This window comes from Asterias rubens, chromosome 5 (assembly GCF_902459465.1).
Source record: "Asterias rubens chromosome 5, eAstRub1.3, whole genome shotgun sequence".
In the NCBI taxonomy this organism is placed as follows: Eukaryota; Metazoa; Echinodermata; class Asteroidea; order Forcipulatida; family Asteriidae; genus Asterias; species Asterias rubens.
Genome location: NC_047066.1, coordinates 9,160,557 through 9,184,854, shown reverse-complemented (window position 1 = coordinate 9,184,854; position 24,298 = coordinate 9,160,557). Strand labels below are relative to the sequence as shown.

At 38.1% G+C, this 24,298-nt stretch overlaps 2 protein-coding genes across 2 annotated transcripts; one reads left to right on the top strand and one right to left on the bottom strand.

Annotated features, from left to right (window-relative positions):
• The first annotated feature begins 82 nt into the window (after positions 1-82).
• On the top strand, positions 83-11,209 carry LOC117290802 (coiled-coil domain-containing protein 42 homolog). Its single transcript, XM_033772362.1, has 9 exons — positions 83-241; positions 1,012-1,117; positions 2,259-2,363; positions 3,802-3,887; positions 4,680-4,851; positions 5,151-5,314; positions 5,746-5,814; positions 7,014-7,098; positions 10,941-11,209. Exons 1-9 carry the CDS (start codon positions 186-188, stop codon positions 11,031-11,033), a joined length of 936 nt encoding a protein of 311 aa, XP_033628253.1. The 5' UTR covers positions 83-185; the 3' UTR covers positions 11,034-11,209.
• A 10,753-nt stretch (positions 11,210-21,962) lies between these two features.
• On the bottom strand, positions 21,963-23,868 carry LOC117290885. Its single transcript, XM_033772451.1, has one exon. It carries the CDS (start codon positions 23,727-23,729, stop codon positions 22,662-22,664), a length of 1,068 nt encoding a protein of 355 aa, XP_033628342.1. The 5' UTR covers positions 23,730-23,868; the 3' UTR covers positions 21,963-22,661.
• Positions 23,869-24,298: the final 430 nt, after the last annotated feature.

The following is a 24,298-nucleotide window of genomic DNA, read 5'->3' as shown; positions in this document are numbered from 1 at the left end:
TTTGCAGAAGTTTTGGCAGAAGAGATTAGAGCGCCACCAAGTGGTCGATATTCGCCAATCAAAGTCGTGTTGCTAAGTGATTTTTACACGGAAAGGACTTTGTGCAGTTTTGGAGTTTTACTTACGAAAAATTTTACTGTATTTTCTTCATTTTCAATTTTGTAGTCAAAGAAATAACTGTCAAGATGACTGTGAGTTTAGAAGAGTACTTCAGGACGACATTTGAGGACAAGCTCCTCGTGTAAGTTTACATTTGCTGAAGTGTTTTTGTCGAAGTAGCCGTCAATTCTGTGCTGTCTTTCAATTCAATAATTTTCTCATTGAACTTTAAAATTGAATAAACTTAGTGGAATAAATGTGACACTGTAATTAAAAACATAAACACAACTTTTAACACAACAGATCAGTATCAATGCTGCATATTTGAATTTCTTATAATGTTACTTTGTAGAGAGTATTTGTTACAAAATTATATTTAATTTAATAATTATTTTTGTTTTAGTTAGGTAGCCAAGATTTAAGATTGTACAATATTTTTCCTTAAATTTAAATTTGCCAAAGGTTTGGATAAACAATACAATTTATAGTTTAGGATAGCAGTAGTTATGCCATCCATCTATTCTAAAATCTATTGTCATTTTCAACCATGCCAGTCGTGTGTGTACAATGTAAGTGGAGGACAACATTCACTCATGATAAAAATATATGAATTTTTGTGACGATTTAAAAGGTAATTAACAATGATTAACTTCATTATCGTTTCCGTTATCGCTGCAGTGTGATTCAGCCTTATAAAATACTTTATTATAAATTTGAAATAATTGGTTTTGATTAAATACAGCTTTAGAAAATACTTTCACAGTGATACAATATTACTCAAAGGGCTACAGATTTTTTGTTTTCTCTCAACAAATCAGGCATTTTCCCCCTGAAACTTAGGTTTGATCCTTTTCAAAATTTGTAATGCAGGATTTAACTTTTTTGATTGTTTTTGATTCCCACCATGTTCAGTAAAATGCCGGAGCGTGAAGATGACCACCTGACCCCAGCTACCAGATTACTTGAGAAACGCAGAGAAATGTCAGAGGTTGAACAAGCATTGGCCGCCCAGAAAGAGGTAATTTTAGTTCTGTTTAACTAACTAAATATTGACTTTTCCTTCCTTCAGTCAGTTCACTCTGTTCAACAACATATTCTGCTGATTTCCTTAAAGTCGTAATCTTGAGGAATTTTGAAGAATATGTGTGTTGCCGTATCAATGTAATGGACTTCCACACAATTCCACAGTCAGACTTTTGAATTTTGAAGAATGTTAGTGCGAGTTACATGTAGATAGAAAAAGAGAAAAAGTTCCAACTCCACCAAGTACCACAGCAGACTGTAGACTTTTGAAGAAAGTAGTTTTCTTCAGGCCTGGAATTACACGGAGACCAAGAAGGCCATGGCCACTGTTAGCCCTTGGGTTGGCCTTGGAGCCCCTTCAAAAGTTTCCAATATAGACTATATCAGATTTTACAATGAAAGTTCCCTTTGCAAAATTAAAATGACCTTGCCCTTTCTAAAATGAAATTGCAGGCCCCGCCTGACACAAGTAGTTCAATAGATTCTGAAAAATAGATACAGTGTTCATCAAGTCTAGGCCTTATCCACACAGTACATGTAGTATTACAGCCTGTGGCAAATAAAGAAAGACACTGAGGGCGTAGCCGGACAGTTCCACATTGGGTGCGTTCGTTTAGCTTCCCTGGGTGTACCCCGCAGTGCTCACTCGGGTGAGCCCCTGACAAGAGCTAATCGAACGATCACACTCGCCCTTTCGTGGTGACGGCATGCACCTCAGGTCACCCCCAAGTGACCCACTCCACAAGCAGTACTGGGGGCTGACCGGGTGAGCCCCTGGAATGACGTCAAAGCTATTCGAACGCACCGGGGGCAGACCGGGGTCGACCCAGGGAAGCTAAAGGAACGCACCCATTATTGCAAATACTCGGGCGCCCGTGTGAGGCTTGGAATTAGGTGTATTCTGGTCTAGCTGGGGATCAAATTTGATCCTTAGCTGTCCTAGAATTCACATTCACCCCATTCAACAGTTATTTGCGAACAGGTCTAATAGTCTTCCTGTGCAGTTGTGGTGCAACAGTGTATGGGACTATCTCCCAGTCGAATGTCATTAAAGTTTTTAAAAAAAACATCAAATCTCTAGACACTGTGTGTACCCTTAACACAAAATTAATATTTTTGTATCTTTAAAATCATAGGAGTTCCAGATGAAGATGGAGAGTCTGCAACAGAGAAGAGAAGAACTCGACAGGAAAGAATACCAGCTGAAGGAATCGCTTCTTAAGTTTGACAAATTCCTCAAGGTCAGATTAATGTTGGTGTTTTACAAATCTATAAATTAGAAGGGGGCTATATCATCATCACCTTCTTATAGGCCCTACTGTGCAGAAACCTCCTTTGGAGTATACTCACTGACTCACATAGATGACAATACTATTTCTGGTCATTGTTGAGCGATTAGCTTGGCCGGATTCAAAATCACATTCTTGTGATTGCAAGTCCTGCAGTCTAACCACTTGACCACAGCTGCATGCGCTGCATATTGTGTTCATTAAATAGACACGTTTATTATATGTTTTTCTAATGTGTTTCCTTTGAAATTGTATGTTTTATTAACTTTATAAAAATGCTTTTTCCTTTTTCTTTTGTGATGCATTTGAAAACTCTTTTAAATACCAGGTTTAGTCCATAGTCCACAGATTTTAGATTTATGTTACTTGCTACATGTATTAATTATAGGCCACGTAGAGTGTATTAACAAACGAAATGACAAGTGTTTTGCTTTGCATTGTACAATGTGTATACTGCAAGTTGACTCATTCAAATCTTATTCTACCCCCCCCCCCCCCAATTGATGTGTTATATCATACCGGTAATCAAAGATTTAATTGTTTTATTGTTGAATATTGAATATTTCTCTGTTGTTTGCCACTGTATTTTTATTATTACATGTTATGTGATTATTTTTTTGTAATTGTTTTCCTCTTTCTTTTCTTTCATTTCCCTCTCGTATTGAAACTGGTAAATGCTGCAACCATGTTTGTCATGTCCCCAGTGTGCTATAGCAATATGAATACCTCCATCTCATTCCACCATAACGGTGCCAGACCATTTTGCCTTCTTGGTCCCTAGAGTGCATTGGTGACCTCCATGGTTAGAGTAAGCAGGGGTGGATTTCACAAAGAGTTAGGACTAGTATTATCTTGAGTTAGGACTAGCCTTAAGTTTTTTAATCTAGGACTACAGTAGGTCCAGTCCTAAGTTAGTTAGGACTATCTTTTGTGAAATCGACCCCTGATATCACATGGGTTTAACACTTACAGTATAATTAAAACATGTAAATTGAATTGAATTGAATTGAATTTTTATCTCAGGATAGAAACTGTTTTAGGCCTACACTTGTTAGGCCCCCCTATGTCATTAAAAATTTGATTTAATTTACAACTTGTGTCTTTATATGGAAGATTATTTTTTTTTTTTTTAACTTGCATTTTGGGGTTGTTTATTTTTAATTATTAATTAAGGTTTATCATCTTTTTTAGTTCACAAAATGTCTCGGCAGATTCTTCTATTCAAGTAATTATTTTCAGTTGTTTTTTACAAAAAATGTAGGCCTAAAAAAGAAATTATATCGCATCAAATAATTTTTTAAAGGCAAAGTTTAAGTACATTCAGACATTTTACATTAGAAAAAGCTAATTTGTTTCTGTTACTGATTTAAAATGTCCTTATTTTTGACAGGAAAATGATTCCAAGCGTGCCAGGGCTGTCAAGAAAGCATTTGACGAGAGAGAGTTGAGAAAGTCTAAAGAGAAAGAAATCTTCAGGTGAGTGGAAGAAAATCATGGGGTTTTAGTTGAAAGGATAATGAAAAGCTTATATATCAAGTAATCTGAAAAAGTAACAGGAAAATGTAGATGTTGTTAAGCCGATTGTCGCCCACTGGTAAAGGATGTCTTTCAATTCCATTAAACTATAATTACATCTCAAAATGTAATTTAAGTGCTCACTTATAGAACACATTGAAACGTTAATACATGTAGCTTCTTGAATGCACTGATTGCCCAAGGTGTGTTGCGGGCGGCCGAGCAGTCAAACACATCGGACCCCTGGTCAATGCCCTTTAGTCTGGTGCCGTTTCCATTTTTAAGAATAGAGCATCAGGCATGTGAATTCCTTATTACACTGCTTTAGGGAATAACTCTCCTACACAATGGCTTAATAAGCACCAGGGGGTTGTGGCCGAGTGGTTTAGAGCATCTAATTCAAGTTCTGGTTGTAAAGTCATCGGACTCGGGTTTGAATCCCTGCCATGACACTTGTGTCCGTAATTGAGCAAGATGCTTTACTATAATTGCTTCTCTTCACCCAGGGGTAAAAATGGGTACCTGCCGGGGTAGAGGTTCATATTGTCTATAAAAAAGCCACTATGGCGCCATGGCAGCTCAGGGCTGTATACTCCCTAGGGAGCTTAGAAAGATTAAAGGAATGTTATAAGCCCATTGACCAGGGCAAGTAAATCGTAAAGCGCATTGAGACATTATTGTGAAATGCGCTATATAAGAACTAGTCATTATTAATATTACAAACCTTCTCATTTAATTATTTCCTTCCTTTAGATTACTGGATGAGAAAAAAGACCTCCAGGGGTCAAAGGATAAACTTCTCGGTCGTCTCAACAAACATAAAATCTATCACCGTTACTTGGAGCGAACGCTGGAGGCCGCTGAAGAGTTCCATGAAATCCGAGAGATTATCGCTCGCTATGAGACGCTGGTCGCAACGCATAGTGTAAGTATGAAACTGTTCCAAGTGTTCTCCCCATGCGAAAGTTGGCGTATCTTTATTTACAAAAATAAATTCAGATAAAACACGTCGCTTTAGTTTAAACTTCCAAATCACATCAGGGACACAACATCCTTCAACACATTTGAGACACTTCTGAAAGCCCACTTGCTTCAGGAAGCCTAACATCAATGACTTTAATTTACTTCTTACGTGCGCTTCATTTTGATTGATTGATCTCCAACTTCATGTATTGACTTCATCTTCATCCCTCTTCCTCCCATCTCCTTTCTTGCCTCCTTTAGGATCTGCTGGATAAGGCTCACAGGACGCAAGATGCAGTGGAGAAAGAAAGAGGAGCTCTGGTGAAGTTCACAGAAGAGAAGAACAATGAGATTCTTCATTATAATAACAAGCTTGCACAGTTACAGACGAGGCTGGACAGAGCTCAGAGTGAAGCTGTTAAATGGTATGTAGTTTGTTTGTTTGTTTGTTTTTGTTTTTGTTGGGATGATTTTCTCGACAAAGCCACTCCCTCATATGGCTATGCCATTCATAACCCAATACATGTAAGTCCTGGAGTCCTATTGTTTTTCCAAACACATATTTTTTTTAAGGATTTACTCACAAACCCTTGTGTCCTCTTTGTCCCCCAAATGAGATACAAACGATACACAAATAAATAACTCAATGCATTTTATAACCCCACCAGATCATGTCTTCACCCCACTTGCCCCAACTCCTAGAAAGATAAATTGTTAAATATGAGAATGTCGGTTACGCCACTGGTTAGTGAATTGTGGCTAGTGGTGCAACGGGTATTTCAAGCCCTACAAGTACTTCACCATAGTGTTATTTTTACAGCCTGTATGTATTTATTGTTTTTCTATCACTAAACAGGGAGTCCCAATGGACACATATCAAGAACACCGCAGCCAAGAAGACTTTGTTACTAGGAAGAATTAAAATGTGAGTATGACAACAAACATGGGACACTTTTTACTATTAATTTCCCTGGCTGCAGCTTTGGCTTACCGTCAGCCCCCTTCTTTAAGCTGTATGCGTCATGCTAGAAGTGGCTTCAAGATGGTAGGCAAGAGAACAGTCAAGCAGTCAGAGCCAGGGTGTAATAACGGGGTTTGATTTTTACTGTCAAGCTCACCCGGGGCCCCACTTGTAGATAGTGTTACTTATTAATTAATTAAATAATTTATTCAGTTATTGGTCACAATGATTTTAAAACAACTTGAAATTCACCAGTCCAGCATTTTTCTGAGATGAGGGAATACTAATTGAAACGTCGAGACCACACCAACACTCCCACAAAAGAGATTTACACATGGCTGTTCCCTCAAGTTTACTATTTATTGATATATTTTTTTCCTATTTATCCACACCATGCAAAGCTTCAACAATACTTTACATGAAATGCTTCGTCTTGCACTGTGCACAAATGTAAATAAACTAAAAAAAAATACACACAATTTTGACCTTTACACAATACATATGTACAGAATAAAGAAAACGGTATTGAGCTTTTGTTGGCTAATTGAATTACTGTACTGATAATCAGCTTTTCCAAATTGGATTGCAACCTTCATCATTTTTCAATTAGATAAATTTATTGTGCTGAAGTCGGCCATGACGTTCAATCAGAACTAAGTGGCAATGATTTTCATTCAATAGCAAATGTAATCCCCTTTTAACTTTTTAAAGGGTTTTGATACCTTTTGTAGATCATGTTTTTTTGGCCATGACATGAATCGCTACTCACTGTGAATGACGATGAATGTAATATAGTTTACCTGTTGAAGTTTCTGCTTCATTAGTCGTGAGTTCTTGAGAGAAAAGAAGTGAAAATCACGGAGCAATGTTTTTAGGAGAGTCGCATAATATATACTTTGTACATGCTAACAAAAAATATATAAAAAAACCTAAGAGGAAGATTACCGGTAATTTCAAAACATTGTTTTACTCAATTCTCAAAAGCAACAGCACCTCAGCAAGAATTATTTTAAGGGAAGCGTTGTACCATCATTATCTTGAAACCTTGTATTATAAGTTTAATGTAAATCTGTGGATATTATAGTACCAAACCTTTTAAGTTTGGGTTCAAGTAAACGAGTTTAAATCACATGCAAAATGATGATTATTTTTTTTTTTTGTAGGGCAACACACAATCTGTTCCAACTTGTCAATAAACATCTAAAGCAGCAGACAGTCGCTGAAGACACCGCTGATCAGCTGAATAGAGTAAGTAGATATTCTTTTCTGAACTCATCATGCCTTGTAACTCCAGTCGAGCTGGTCTTTGTTCGGCACATCAACTTCTTCTGACTGAATCGAGTACTTACTGCTCCCGGGGAGACAGATCTTTCCGTACTGCTGCCCCTCTTCTTTGGAACAGCCTTCCTCGTAACATTGCTCTATTTCAACCCTCAACTCCTTCAAAACTTCCCTTAAAACCAACCTCATGGTAATTGCCTAAAACCCATTGTTCCTTTTTTGTTGCGCCCTTGAGCACCTACTTGTTAGGTGGATATGTTGTGCTTTTCAAGTATTATATTATTGTTATTATTATAAGTTGATAATGTCTTAAATCTTGTGTAAAACTGTTCAGAAGGAAACAGGCACAAATAGCACACAGACCAATTCAGGGTAGTCAGGTTGGCTCAGTGGTTTCTGACCGGAGCCTTGCTTGTGGATTGGGTAGTACCTGCCTGACTGCATTGGTTTTTTCCTTATAGGGAATTCATATCAATGCATTTTTGGTCCATTGCAAAGACAGCTTTATCTGATTATTTATTTTAAGTAGAGTCAAAGAGCTTTTTAATGTTGGACCCTGCTTCACTAAAGAACACAATTTTTAATTTAAAGTTTGCAGAAATGCTCGACTTGGTCATATGATATTTGGCAATGGGCCTTCCATGCAAACCTGTGAGTTTTTTTTTAAAACTCAACAATAGAAAGTTCTCTTGTGGTCGAGATTACATAATCGCTTAGTGTGCCAATGCGCTCGATCAAGCATGTGCGAATATGATGTGGTGAAATGCAGTATCCCTTTAAATTAAACAGTTTGAGAAAACTTGAGAAAATCACTCATTAAGTCACGTCACTGTGTCTTTTGTGATTTTGCAAGAGCACACCTATGTATACATAGACCATGGACAAAGTTCATGGCTCTTCTATTGCTGCTTAATTGCTGCTTAATGTACACGTAAGTGCTTATCATAAGCGTATTTACCCAGGTTAGTGTGGAGCTTTTGCTCTTGTGCTTGTGCGACATTAAGTTATTCCTGAGCAATCTTTGGTTACACAGCCTGACAGCTGGTGCAGAAATTGTGCGTTAACTTTGTATGCAGAGGATGGTAGCCTTAATTAAGCACAGAATTCCGTGGTGAACAGACCTATGAAATGTACGCCCAGTGCAACAGCAAAACTAACATGTGAAAATTTAATTTCAAATGGTGGTCGCTTTTTTAAAATAAAATCCAGAGCGGTTAATGCATTTCCACGTACATGTAGGAAGACTAGTTCTCATAGGAATTCAAAATTTGGGCTTTACAAACTGATATCGTTTTAATAACCACATTACTTAAAAGTGAAATGATTCTCAAAGTGATTTATACTATGGAAAGCTGCTTTAAAGGCAGTGGACACTATTGGTAATTGTCAAAGACTAGCCTTCACAGTTGGTGTATCTTAACATATGCATAAAATAACTAACCTGTGAAAATTTTAGCTCAATAGGTCATCAAAGTTGCGAGATAATAATGAAAGAAAAAAACCACCCTTGTCACACGAAGTTGTGTGCGTTTAGATGGTTGATTTCGAGACCTCAAGTTCTAAATCTGACGTCTCAAAATCAAATTCTTGGAAACTTACTTCTATCTCAAAAACTATGACACTTCAGAGGGAGCCATTTCTCACAATGTTTTATACCATCAACCTCTCCCCATTACTCGTCACCAAGAAAGGTTTTATGCTAATAATTATTTTGAGTAATTACCAATAGTGTCCACTGCCTTTAAGGCTTCTAACTGAAAGTTTGCATTGCCATTAATTTTAAGAGTGATTACGAAACATACACTGTGCACCTTCCCTTTAAGAAACGGCCTCTGTCTCGATACCAAAACATGTACACGTAGGTTTGTTTGGTCAATAAAAGTAAAGACAAAATTGTTTGTGACAAACAAGACATGTCTGTGATTCCAAGTGATGTGCTAACTTGTAATCAACTGTGCAAATGGTTTTGTAAATATTAAAAGTTAATAATTGCTAGATTTTCCTGCCAAATTGTGAAAATATCACCTTGGCAATAATTTTGAGAGACATAACAAAAGTTTGTTTGGATAATTAATTAATGAGTCTTTGAATACACAGTGCTCTGGCCAAAGCAATCACTTTATTATAACAAAATGTTAACAAGATTAAGGTATTGGTTGGGTGTTTGGGGTTTTTGTTTTTTCTTATTTTCAATTTTTTGTCAGTGAACAGCAGCCGATCTCACAAAACGCTAGGATTAATCTTTTCTAGAGTTAGGACGAGTAACTTGTCCTAACTTAGGATTAATCTTAAGGTCTGCATTCTACAGTGCAGGGCTGGGACTCGTCCTTTGTCCTAAGATTAATCCCAAGTTGGGAAGAGTTTTGTGAAATTGACGGCAGGGATTGTATTTTTTGTGAAAAACTGTTTTCCCTGGTATGAAGTACTCTTTGATTCAAGTTGATACATACACAAAGCTTAAAAGGGTTTTGATACTTTTGTAGATCAAGTACCACTCTTTTTAAAATTTAAAAAATCCACTGTTTTTTCTACTGTTCAGACTCACAATAACAAAATGAAACATGCTGGACAAGACATTGAACAAAACAAAACATATTAAAAAAAAAAAAAAAGGAAGGAAGGGGACCTTTATTTTTAATGACTGCCCTACACATTTTTCAAGTAACGTATTTTCTAGATTTAATAAGACCGTTACAAAATACTCATTAAAGAGGCGGCCTCTAAAAAAGGAAGCGTGCCGGGACGCTAAACACGTTTCTTTTTTTAGTTTGCCTTAATTAAACCACAATTCAATTGTGTACACCTTCCTCTTTTTATCCTGCTATCCTTTAGATTGTTTTGCAGATATTTGCTTCTTTTCTGAATTTTTCTAAAAGAGATGACTAAAGTAATAATAGTATTAACGATAAAAAGCAATTACATAGCACAAAAACCCGCCTTAAAATATGCTCAAGGCCCTTTACAGATAAAAAGAAAGTACATGTACAAAGAATGTTTGGACACTGCAAATTTAATTTGGCAAAATGTAGTACCTGCCAAAGATTTTAATTTCTTAGGAAAATTTATTCATAATTACTTGTAAGGACTGCAGCTTTAATACAATAAAGTGTGATAAACAATTATTTTCTGGAAGTCTATTCACTTCCGACCTCAAATTCCCATTAGAAACAGGGGGACCAGAGGATAATTAATGGGAGTATGATGCCACCCAAATATTTTTGTAGTTTACAGAAAGTCTGTAAACTGCTAAAATGCATTATCACTGCAGATCATAAGAGCTCAGTTCAGTCAAAAAGAGATTCATATCAACTTTCCAGGATTGTTCATTTTGCCTGGGACAAAAAGATTTGTGTTAATTAAACAAAATCATTTAAAGTAGGCAACACAATGTGAACAACGAAGATCTTTGAGTGAAGTTTTGAGTTTGGTTTTTATTGATCTTTCAACAGTATAAATAGAGAAATCCAAATACTATATAAGTAGGAATTTACATGTGAGCAGTAACTTTTGATGTAAATATAAGCAAGTCATTGTACAAGACTTTATTAAAATATAAATAGCAAATTGGCAGGCCTGGATTTACACACAGGCTGCCACGGAGGCCATGGTCCCCATTGCCCCTGGTTTTTGCCTTGGTGTAGTTCAAAGGTTTCCCATTGGCTTTAAGATTTTCCAATCGAAATGTGCCCTTTTTTTTAATATGAAAAACGGCCTTGCCCTTTCAAGGGATGAAATTCTAGGCCTGAAATGGCTCTTTGCAGTCTGTTACAAAATCTAAATATATGTGTCCTTTCTTGATTTCTTGACAGATTCAGATGTTTATCATGGACTTGACGCAGATTACAACAGAGATCAAGAGAGCTGAGACAGTTGTTACAACAACTGCTGTAACCTCAAGCTAGGAGTTTTATTTTGTTATTTAAACGTCCTTCATACTTATGTAAATATATAAGTAAGTTATCACAGATTTGATCCTATCATTGCAAACCCTTCAATCTGGTTTCGCAAGAATTTCTGGAAAGTATTAAAGGCAGTGGACAATATTGGTTATTACTCAAAATAATTGTTTGCATAAAAACTTACTTTGGTAACCAGCAATGGATTGAGAGCTGTTGATGGTAAAACATTGTGAGAAACGCTCTGAAGTAATGTAATGTCTCACTCAAATAATAAAACACTTCAGCTGGAGCCTTTTATTATGCATCTGAAATCACACAAACGAAAGGCAACAAGGGTGTTTTTTCTTTCATTATTCTATTGCTTCGATAACCAATTGAGTAAATTTTCACAGGTTTGTTATTTATGCATTATATGTTGGGATACACCAAGTGAGAATACTGGTTATTGAAGATTACCAAAGGTGTCCAAAGCCTTTAACAATAAAAGAATTGTTAGTGCCGGGCAGGGCAAACCTTCAACATCGACTAGACAAAAGTTCCTGGCTAACACCACGTTCAGATTTTTGTTGCAGGGAAGAAGGTTGCAGTTACATGTTTTTTTCTGACATCAACTAGGTCACTTTATTGTTAAACTGATTCTCCCACAGTAAAATTGATAACCTTCGGAGAGTCAGGGACTCAGTGGAACCTTCTAATAATTCAACTAGGGCATCAGTTGCTGTAATCAACTAACTGTAACGAAATTTAGATTCAATGAAGCCGCAGGAAAATACAGACATTTAAAGGCGTACATGATTGGTAGGGCTGACAAAATAGTCACAGCCAGTGTTCATGTTTTGTGTGATCTGTGATAAACCTTATACCTGATATAGCAGACCTGTGAAAATTTTGGTTTAATCCCTGTGTGAGTTAGGAGAAAATTTTTAACAAACCATGGCCAATTTAAACATAGGGGTTTCAGATACAGTTTTTGAAATATGAATTCATTTCTAAGGGAAATATTTTACAGAAAAAAAATGGTTCTAGTATGAGCTTCACAATCAGTAGCCTCAAAGGATTAATTGAGAACATCAAATAACCACACAACAATTTTTTTAACAAACAATGATTTCTAAGGACAGTAAGTCTGTCCTGATATCAAGCCCTAACTAGGCCTACATAAAAGCTCTTTTGAATTTTTTTTTAAGCACAATGTATTTACGTAAAAAAAAAAAATTGTATTCAAACACACCCACCAAGCTTGATAAAACGTTCTAAAAATTGTTGTGTGGTGCTTTTTGATCAACTTACGATCAACCTTACCATCTTTTGTTAACGTGTTCTCAATTAGATAGTTCTGGAGCCACTGTTTTCTTAAGTGGGTGTCTGTTGAATTCCCCGAATGGTGCAAAGTGTTTTAATCTTTTAACAGCTTCTCTAAACCGTTTCCAAACCATCAGCTCCACACGAGAAATAGGATTTAGCTCCGTAAATGTAAAAGACACCCAAAGGTTCCACTAACTGGATATTGTAAGAAAGAGGAAGATTGTGTAAGAAGATGGCTCTTTCTCAGTTAGATGGTTCTGGAGCCACTATTTTCTTAAGTGGGTGTCTGTATAATTCCCCAAAGGTAGAAAGTGCTTTCATCTTTTAATAGCTTCTCTAAACCGTTCCCAAACCATCGGCTCCACACAAGAAAGAGGATTTAGCTCCGTAAATGTAAAAGACACCCAAAAGGTTCCACTAACTGGACATTGTAAGAAAGAGGAAGATTGTGTAAGAAGATGGCTCTTATCTAAGATGAAGTGGCTGTAACCTCATCTTGATAAGCTCAATGGAACATTAACTGCCTCACTTCGTGACTATTGATGTCATAGGATGTTTGGAAGGTTGAGAATTTAACAATTGATGCATCTTTTTGAAGGAAACCTAATGCAACATAAACGCTTTGAGAGCCTTTATGAAAGAGCATTTTAGAGATTGGGAAGTTATGTCAACATGGTGTCTGGTATGATCAACCAATTATAATTTAGGCTTTGGAAAATATACACAAGCGCGAATGATATGTATCTATTATAGAAGCTGTTTTCATAACAAATATGATGGTGCAGCTTGTCCATAAAACTTGAATATAGTAGGCATACGGCAAATATGTGAAATTGTGCCTTTGCCCCTTGGTTATACATTTTGTACAAACATGGAATTTGGCACAAAGTCAAAATCGCCCTATGTCTTGGAAAAAAATATTGGACTGGACTGAAAATTGCCATTGCATTGTATAGGCATATCCTGTGGGAAAAAAACATCGGTCAAACGAGCAATAGCAGCCATTTTGAAAATTGATTGTTATTCTACCTTATAGTTGTTTTATTCATGTTTGTGATGGCCCTTCAAATATCTTTCCAAGGAGACAGTGGCTGTTCCATGGTATAATTAAAGGCACGATTCAACCAAATATTCCCTCTATTTGCCCAACCAACGAATTCTATTCCCCAATCAAATCAGACACCACAATATTAAAAAGCTAAACATTTTATGTTGAATTCGTGAAATAATGCCGTGTATATAATGTACATATTGTAAACTATCTTTGTATGATAATAAAAACAAAATTCAAAATTGAAGTTCAGAAGTATGTGAACCCATGTTTTTCTTGTCTTTTTTGTTGTCGTTGTTATATTTGTACTTGTTTCTCTAACCCAAGTTGTTTGAATCTATTTTATCTCTTTCATGTATTTTATTATTATTATGTTCTTTTTTTTTATAACGTTTTTTTTTTGTGAAATGTGTATACTTCCCCTCTTTTTTTTTGTTTATTATTATTATTATGATTATGATGATTATTATTATTATTATCATTATTATTATTATTATTATCACTTTAAATTATTTTATTAAATTTTAATCGTATTAATTTATATTAACAACGTTATTTTGATTTAATTATTATTTCCGGGCATGACATTGTGCCTACCTAAGTCTGAGTTCCAAAATTTAATGGAAATATGAAAACCTACACCCCGTATATTTAGGTCAGCCCTTGTACTCCTGACAATTGTGCCACTTTTTCCATGGACTGTGATATCGTGTCTGTATTTGGCAATTAATCGATTTGTTTATTTAATTATCTCTTCTATTGATTTACTTCATTAATTGGGGATGGTCTTTATTATTATTTTCTCCCAAGACAGATACACCTCCGAAGACAGTGTTATGATTTGCGGCCACAGAATAATTTCGACCTCAGCTGTATCACCGGTATCTAACTTATACGACTGAATACACAGTTATTAAAACAACAAAAGTGATGTTGACCAAGATATAACTTCTAATCGCGTTTCGAGATGCGTTTTCATTTTATTTAATAACCTGATACCCAAAATGAAATTAGCAGCAAAACAATTCCCTGTTGGTCTGGCTTTGAGAGTCACATCTTGGACTTGCCTCATGGTTGTCGTCTATCAAACCGGTAGTCAGTACGGTCAATTGAATCTCTCTAAACACGAAGAGGTCCCTCTGGTGATCTATATGACAGGAGACTAAAGCTCGCTTCATCCACGGATGAAGATGTCTATTTTCTTCATCCCGCTTCACCAGACATTGGTTCATTTCTAGCGGACAAAGAAGCAAAGCCCTTGAGAAAACAGTTTCAATTGGTATAAGAAACATTTTGAAGGTTGAGAAATACGCAAGCTATTTGTCCCTGCTGGCAGAGCCATGTTGTCTATCATCTCGGGTTTTGTTTTACTCGTCCTAACTTTGTTTCTTCTTTAATGTTTGACTACTTAAATTCATTTAAGGACGTCAAATAAATAAGATTATACAACTAAATTTGCCCCCATCACAATAATGAAATTAATTCTCAAAAGACTTTAATCGTTGAATAAAGTTTGTCAAAGCGCTCTTAAAAAAATGTACAACAGTACGAACTGACAGGCAGAGTGTTTAATTGGAACCATACAAACCACTATGGTGATACCATGGTGATACTGACAAGATGAATCACTATGGTGATACCATGGTGATACTGACAAGATGAATCTTTGTGCCTCGATAAATAAAACACAGAGCATCCATCCAGTGAAAGAAGGGTCTCGGTGAAACCAAGAAACACCGGTTTCAGAGGCACACTGAATAGATTAGGAGCGACTCTATAGGTCAACCCCAATTACATTTACATGTACATTTAGGTTCATCTCTTGACAAGATCGACGTCTGAAACAAAGGCGCTCCACAGTCATTCCGAACGACTGCAACAGTCGATCTTTAGTAGAAGTGTAGTCCAGTCACTCCCAACTGTTTGAGACGTCGAACTTTTCATGATAATTTGATTAGGCGCAACTCTGGAGTGCCTGTCTGAAACGTGTATACCGAAATACTACAGGTGTGCATTTGGGTGGAACCCAACCCATCTCCTCACGCAAACCAAGGGTTACAAACAAACGATCAACACCACACCGAGTTCTGGGGCCAATTTCATAGAGCTGCTTGAGCAAAAAATTTGCTTAAGCACGAAAATAGCTTGCTTATTTTACACATGTTACTGGACAAAATGTCATGACATATACATTGCTTGTGACTGGTAGTTAGCTGTTGTTTACTTAGCATAACAATAATTGAGTGGAGTCCTGGCCGGTAATCTGATTTTTACTAAGCATGATTTTTGTTTGCTTAAGCATAATTGTTTGTTAAGCAGCTCTATGAAATTGGGCCATGTTCAATTACTTTTCGGGGTGTTACCTTCCTCCTCCGGTGTAGCATTCACGATACACGGTATACCTATACCCTTTATATCAATCTAGAATCGATGAGCGAACGAACGCGACAACGTATACTCTCAAAGTGTGTTTCGACCATCACCTGCCTCATCATCAACTGCATTCCTCTCATCTCACCCATCCCGTTAATTTGTTCCCAAGGATGTTTGATTTTCAGCAAAGGTGTGACCATGGAGGAAGTAATAGACACTCAGTTGTATGGTCGTGTGGTAAATGCGTAATGAAGTGCGCAATAGTTTTTGGTGAGGTAAATGTTTCAGTTTTACACACTAGCTCGATCGTGTATACACGTACCTTGCATATATACTTACTGCAGTCTTGTTCTTGAGAACTTGTCTTCCTATTTATTCAACTTCCGGAGAGTAATTCGGAATTCGGGTGACTACCTTTACTTCTGAAAAGAACTGTCGTGCTTACTAATAGGGAGGTATAGGACATCGTGTTTATAGTTTGTGTAATTAATGGCTTCCGAGCATCGCATGGTGATCGAAGTCCATGTAGGCCTATGATCAGTTTACGATGGCTCGATCATTTAGCTACGTGTTCCTGGTAACTTGTCTTGCTATTTATTCTACTTCCGGGGAGTAATTCGGGTGACTACCTTTATTTCTGAAAAGAACTGTCCTGTTTACTAATGGAGAGGTATGCCTGTAGGAGATCGTGTTTAGTTTTTGTATCCATGGCTTCCGAGTCGTTGAATGCTGGCGAGGTATCAATGCATACTAAGTTTGGTTGCACGTAATGTGTAATATAGATTGTTCGTGGGAACTTGTCTTGTTATTTATTCTACTTTGATTCTCGGAGTAAATCATTCGGAACCCTGGAAACTATTCCGTAGGCCACTTAGTTCTGAAAAGACCCGCCCTGCCTACTAATGGGGAGGTATAGGAAATCGGCTGGAACAATATTTTCGCCTCGTGGACTTGGAGGACTTCGTTATTAACTTAACTTCCACGGAGTGGTCATTGTTTCGACTAGCCTGATCTCTATTATACCGTCACTTCGGATGGGACGTAAAGCTGTTGGTCCCGTGTGTTGTGTAACGCAAGTTGCAAAACACAGTGCTCTTATCAAACCTGTGGAAATTTAGGCTCAATCGGTCATCGGAGTCAGGGGAAAATAACGGGAAAATCCACCCTTGTTTCCGGACGTTTCGCCGCGTCATGACATGTGTTTACTATAAATCCGTAATTCTCGATATCGAGAATTGATATGGTTTATGGTTTACATGTTTTCTCAAAGAGTAAAGCATTTCATGGAATAATATTTCAAGAGAAGTCTTTCACCATTACCTTCTGTAACCCCTGTAAGTTATTTGTAAATCTGTGAACTTTTATTTTGTGTTCTGTTCCGAAAGTGTCCAATGGCTTTAAAGCCATTATACACTTTCGGTAAACAGTATTGTCATTATTACATGGTTGTACTCGTAAGTCTAATATTATTTTTTTCTTATCATTCACACCATGCTAAGCTACAAACATCACTTAGGACTAGAGTTCATCTGAATTAACATACATGTATATTGAAAAAAAAAACAGAAATTGTTTTTTATTGAATAATAAAGAACATCGCGACTTTCTGAAGTTTCACTTGGACAATTAATTCTATACATAGTTTTTAAGGCTTCATTGATACCTCAGCATGCATGTAATGGTGAGGCTTCATATTCCATTATACAATAATGTTGCACGCTGTGACGGGGTCCATGGCGTTTTGTACACCCGAGGGGGAAAATGGAATGAAAGTGCCATTTTTTCTCGAGGGTGTACAAAACCCATGGACCCCAGTCACAACGTGCAACAATTGTTTTGTTATACCTTTGTAAAATTGTTATTCCTCTTTTCGAAGTTCTGTTGTCATCTTCAAACATTATTACGACGGACTATTCATTGTTTAATAAGCAGACGAACGAGAAACAACTTCCTCGAACCCGCGATTGTTTCGTACACAGCGCGAAATCGACCAACGCTGGGAACGATCAAGGTGATGTACACCCGGTGTACATCACTTTTCATGTTACCCGGTGTGGCGGTTTCAGTCTTCCGCCGTGTTCAGTTTTCCGGGTGACGTAGCCGGACATTTCAGCACGTTGTTCGAACGGTTTTAGCTTTCCGGCGTGTTCAATTTTCCGGGTGATGTAGTCAGACAAAAATACCGCCGCGAGTACCCTGGCATGGCGAGTACTGTAGTTCTCTCTGTGACCCCAAATTGTTTCTATTTTACGATTCTTTTCTGTTTATTCCCTTGCCCCATCACACGTATTCAAGGGTACAACTTTAAGCAGGTCACACTGCTTGTGCCACTGGTGAACAGGATAATTTGCTTGGTCTTCACACCGAATTCTCTCATACGATCCACACGCGTTCGCCGCTCGTTGTACTCGTGGACGCCGCCATGACAGCTACCGAAGAGTAACACGGATGACTCAAGACGGCACTAAAAACTGACAACTTTCGCTTGCTGTGCGCAGGCATCGCATGACGTAATGTTACCGTATTTGGTCATTCGGAAACTGAACACTGCGGAAAGATGAAACCGCCACACCGGCGCGTCGCGAACCATGTAACACGCGTTTTTGTTGCGCGTCACATGAGTGGTTCTCGACCAATCAAACTTCACAATTTGCACAGAGGTATAACAATATTGTGTATTAGTGGATTAACACAATCTGCAGTGTAGATTTTGCTCTTCGGGCACTGTGTCTTAATTTGTACAGCCGCGGAGTAAAGTACTTACTCAAAATAATTATTAGCTTAAAACCCCACTTTGTAATGAGTAATGGGGAGAGTATAATACATTGTGATAAACGGCTCCCTCTGAAGTAACGTAGTTTTCGAGAAAGAAGTAATTTTTTCACGAATTTGTTTTGAGACCTCAGATTTAGAATTTGAGGTCTCGAAATCAAGCATCTGAAAGGGGAACTTCGTGTAAACCAGGGTGTTTTTTCTTTTATTATTATATCGCAACTTCGACGACCAATTGAGCTCAAATTTTCACAGGTCTGTTATTGTATGTATGCATATGTTGAGATACATCAAGTGAGAAGACTGGTCTTTGACAATTACCAATAGTGTCCAGTGTCTTTAATAAGTATATGGCGGAAGGTACTCGTCCGGGACTGTACTTTCGCTCAGCATTGGATCGAGTCGACCCCTCGTTACAAGTCTCCCGATGGCGATTTAAGGCTGTGTCGAAACGTTGAGACCACTCGTCGTAACAATGAAAACCAGCATCTATAATTACTTCTCTCCAGCCATGGGTAAATGGGTGCTGTGAGGGAAGAGATGGTTCTTGTTATTGATTTTGCTTTAGTAGCGCATAGTTTTGTTGCACAGGCTTTATGTTCCCCCCAGGGAGCTGAGATGGTCAAGGGGATGAATTAAATTGCCCAGTAGCCAGGGGTTTATAATGTTGGAAGCATTTTGATAAGACGCCCTTCGGTAATGTTAAGCGCTACCTCAAACTTACTCAGCAGTTTGCTGATAACGGTCATTAAAGCGTAACTACAAATCTTTTTTTGTTTTTTTCATTTTTTTTTTCATTTCTGAAACCAATTTAATTTCATCTCGTGGAGGCGTGCACCTCCACGAGTAATTGAGTAATTGGATGATGTTTTCGAGTAATGGGCGAACAAAAGCATCGGGATGAAATATTAACAGCTGAAGGCTGACAAGCGTCACAGACAGTGAATTTTTGTTTGCTAATGTTGACTTGAAAGTATCAGCAATTATAATACAGTTGTTATCAAACAAATTATTCGTTATTAAAGGAACATTGCAGAATTGGTATGAAAAACAAATCGTCTATGATCTTATTATTTACATTAAACTTACATGGTCAAATATTGATGATGGTAGAAAACATCCCTTGAAATATTTCTGTCTGAAATGTCACATTAAATTATTATTGTTTTAATCGATGTCATGCAAACCATAATGTGTACTCGGTTTTTCACAAGTTTCTCGTGCCCCAGATTGCCGAGCGATCTGAAACTTCTACAGGTAATTGTAAGTTTATGTATGGTAGATAACAATGTACATAAAGTGCATACACTGTCAGTAACTGCTTCGTTAGCAAAACAAGTCTGTAACGTTCCTTTAAATTCTCTCGTTTTTAGTATATGTCGTGAACTTACCATTTTTCAGACGTCATGCTTGAGCAAGAAATAAAACCAAGTGGTGACGTCACCTAGCTAGAAACAACACAATCTGACGTTCACGCTATGTGTGGTAATAGACCGGCAGCCCAAAGCACTTTGGTTAAAGGAACGAGGTACCAATATTTGAGTACAGGAACGTTTAGTGGATAACCTGACATAGTCAGATATGGATGTCTGCCGGGGACCCCCCGCTGCGTGTGGCGCATGGACCCCCAACAAAGAGGCAAAATAATGGGCTGAATCAAAGATTCTAGGTACCACATGAAACCAAGTGGAAACGGTCATTAACATGATACTAAGTAAAAAATATCAACCGTCAGACAAATTTTCTGCTGCATTAGACCTGCCAGACACCCCCTCCCCCAAATATTATAGTGTACAAACCTATGGGTTGAAATTAACCAGTTGTCAAATTAGCCCAGATTTACATGAAACTTTGTCTAACTGTTCCACTATGGCTAAAATGAGCACAAACCAAAAATTAAGTCCATACTCCGTACCGTTCCCGAGATACAGCCTCTTAAAATATGCTAAAATCTCCCCCTTTTGGAGCTCCGCCCCCGGCCGACACCTCGCGTCGTGGTGGTATTCTTTTCAAACGTTAAGAGCCCGTAACTTAATTACCAAACGCGTACCTTGCCTTTGAGCTGATCTAAACTTCCCTAACGACAACAGCACAAACAAAAGCCGAAACACATTAGTTTTACAGATAACTGTATTACAAACAAACACAACACAGGTATTATAGGCTGTACTTCCAGGCTGTACTTTTTCATTTGTGCTCAAATAACAACGGTTTATTTATGTCTGACTCTACAGGTGGCTTCTTAGAATAGAATTACATTGAGACGTCGTAGGCCTACATTAATATCATTATTCTCATTAGTCAACCCTTTATTAATATTAATACAAATTTTGTATATTGATTTTGACGGATGTATATAACTATAACGGGCAATCTTATCTAACGTCATTTTTATTGTAATGAGAATGCCAATCTCTCTGTTATGCCTTTTCGAAACTACGGTCTTGGTTCCGTCAGCGTTGAAACACTGTGACATAGGGCTTCAGGCAGGACGCATCATAATGGCGGAGTTGTAGCTGCGGTTTCCCAAATGCCCCATAACAGAATCCTGGAGGTTATTAATGCACACATCATGTTTTAGATGACTTAAAGGCACTGGACACCTTTCTTGGGTAATTTTCAAAGACCAGTACATGTATTTTCACTTGATGTATCCTAACACAAGCACAACATAAAAAACATGTGGAAATTTGGACTAGCATGTTCATCGAAAAGCATTTCAAAGGTGCTTTCAGATGCCCATTGAAACTTTCACTTCATAAATGTTCGACTCCACAAATAGACGGGACCGTGTGAGACATCAAATTGAAAAACCACACAATTTCGAGTTATACTTTTCTTGATCCCTATTGTACATTAAAAACACCTTTCCAACCATATTCTTTTCATCACAAACGCTTTCAAATGCCTTTTTTTTTGTGTTAAAAGCACTCAATCCAAGGACGAGTCCTTTTAAGATTAAGCAATACTAAGACAGTGCTATCAATATTTGTTTACAAAATACTAAACTGGAAATTCAAAGGCAAGATTACTGGACTTCTTTAATTCCATTTTAACGTGAAAGCAAACATTTTTGTTTTTTGCTGATGTGTCCCAATTCAATGTCATAAAAAGTTATCAAAAGTCCTGCTTATTGGGTATTTCTTTCATTTGTTACATGTACGAGTCATACTCGATTACACCAATCAAATATAACACCACATCGTATCCCTTAAAGGCACTGGACACTATCGGTAATTGTCAAAGATCAGTCTTCTCACTTGGTGTGTCTCAACACATTTATAACAAACCTGTAAAATTTTGAGCTCAATATTGGTCGTCGAAGTTGCGAGATAACTATGAAAGAAAAAACTACGTTAATTCAGAGGAGCCGTTTCTCACAATGTTTTATACCACCAACCTCTCCCCATTACTCGTTACCAAGTAAGGTTTTACGCGAATAATTATTTTGAGTAGTTACCGATAGTGTCCACTGCCTTTAAGCTTATAAAAAACATAAACCTCGACTTATACTTCATGTACGGGCTTCATAAGGGACAGTTAAAAAATAGAGAACAAAATATATGTACCAAAACAAAAATATATATAGGCCGACATTGTTCCATATAGAAATGTATTCGTCCCCTCGAAATCGACTTTCATTTTCTCGACACTTGATACTTCCAAAAAAAGAAATAATTTCCTAACGGAACGAAATAGTATGCAGCATTATTTTGAGGGAACGACATCATTGCAATGTAAAGTATTTCGTGTGAACGACATGAAAACGAACTACGATTTCAAGGTATCAATTATATATTTGTTGTTGTTTTAAATTGGTCTTTCTTTTTACCTGTCCTTTATAAGGGTCCCGTCAAACGCAAAAGGCAAACGTTTTCTTTCATGTTGCGTTTGCAATTACTTAAAATAGTTAAATTGTCCTTTCAACCGAATATTCAGCAGTGGATTAAAACCACTATTTAAACGAGCGTACAATTATAGTTGTTCATACATTTTTACTTTTCATTCTGCGTTTGCAGTAAAGTTTAATATTTACATTGAAATTCCCAACAGAATATTTATCAGCGTTTTCTTGAACGAGTTTACAATAGTTTTATTTATAATAGTTTTTTTGAAGAGGAAGAGGTATCCTAAACTGGGATGTTGGAGACCGACGCAGTACCAGCCCTGGTGACAGCAGCCGAGGACGGTGCCACCGACTTCCTGCTCCACTTACCCGTTCCAGCGACAGCCATCAAGACAAGAACGACAATTGACACCTCCAGAAGGCGCTGACACGTCTGGAATACCATCCACCTCCATGGGCTGGTATACCCGGAACGGAACGAGGGAATGAAGATTGACACCACGGCGTAGAGATTGGTCACGGTGAGGGCAAGTCCGACGAGCGAGCAGGAGAGAACGATACTGTTCAGTCGCTTCAGGCGACCCGTCTCTCGCACACCTACTTCCTCGCTGGTGTAACACCCCTTGGAGTTTGCGACGATGTGGCGCATCTTCCACGCCACGAAGAGGAACCCCGAGCCAAGTAGGGCACCCCAGATAATGAACATGACCTGGCACACCAGCAGGGCATATTTTGTCGAGTTGTCGTACGCGACGAGAAAGTCAGCCACCAGGACGAAGCACAGAGAGGGGACGACGATGCAGGCGAGGACAGACGGCCGCTGAAACTTCGGTGGAGCTAGAGACATCTTTGTTGTTTCGAGGAGAACAAGAAGGAGCACACTTATCGATGCCGTGATGAAAGGCCATCCCATTGACCACAAGACTGGTCCCAGTGGACATGGAAGCAGTTTCCGAGTTCCGTAAGGGTCAATGTACAGAAAGATACATCTTGACGAGCACGACACGAGAACTAAACCGTGTAGTGTGGCGTTCAGACGGGGTGTCTTCTTGTTCCCACGGTACCCCCCTTCGCCTCTTGAGTCCCCGTTTAAGCAGCTGCTTACAAACCACACGATGATGTAAATGGTCAGACAGAGATACAGCGTAGGGAATGTGTAGATGTGTACGTACCACCCCCATTGCCATTCTGCAAATGCTACCGGCCAGTCTGGAGTAGGAGCCGGCCAACGGCACCGTGGCCCGTCCATCGGTGGCCCCATCGGTGGCGAAGCTGTAGTAATGTTCACATCGGTAATATTAGTGTAGGTTTCAGCATCAGACAGCGAGCCGTTAACACTCATCATTGCCATCTCGTATGATTTAGTCCCGAGCTACCGCGGTGAACAGCTCAACATCGAATGCCCTTAGAGTGTCAAGTTCACCCACTTTTAATCACTGACTCCATCCACAAGGCAATACACCCCCGTCCAGGAAATTCATAGTTCAATCATGGAGGTAGAATGAATAGTTTCTTTCAGTACCTTAATTCTCACGAACTTGGGCCGTCGATTGCTGTCTCTGTCAATTAACGAGGGTATCTCTTCACAACATCGACAGACCCATGCTCAACGTGTCAATTGCAGTAGGCCCTCTATGCCACGCATGTGTCAATTGATGACATCATTTGCTAATTCTGACGTGCGTTTTCAAACCTTCTTGACCGTTGACATTGGGCAAGGCTCCCGTAACCAAAGCAAACAAGTGAACACTAACCGCAAATGACACTCAAACAAGTTAAACCGGGAGAACAAACACGTGTGTGCGGCACCATAATGTAGCCCAAGCCCTAAATGTAAGCGATGAATTTAAGTCAACTGTCAATTTATGAAATTCGCAAGTATAAGGTGAAGGTTTTGCATCACTTGTGTGATGAATATAG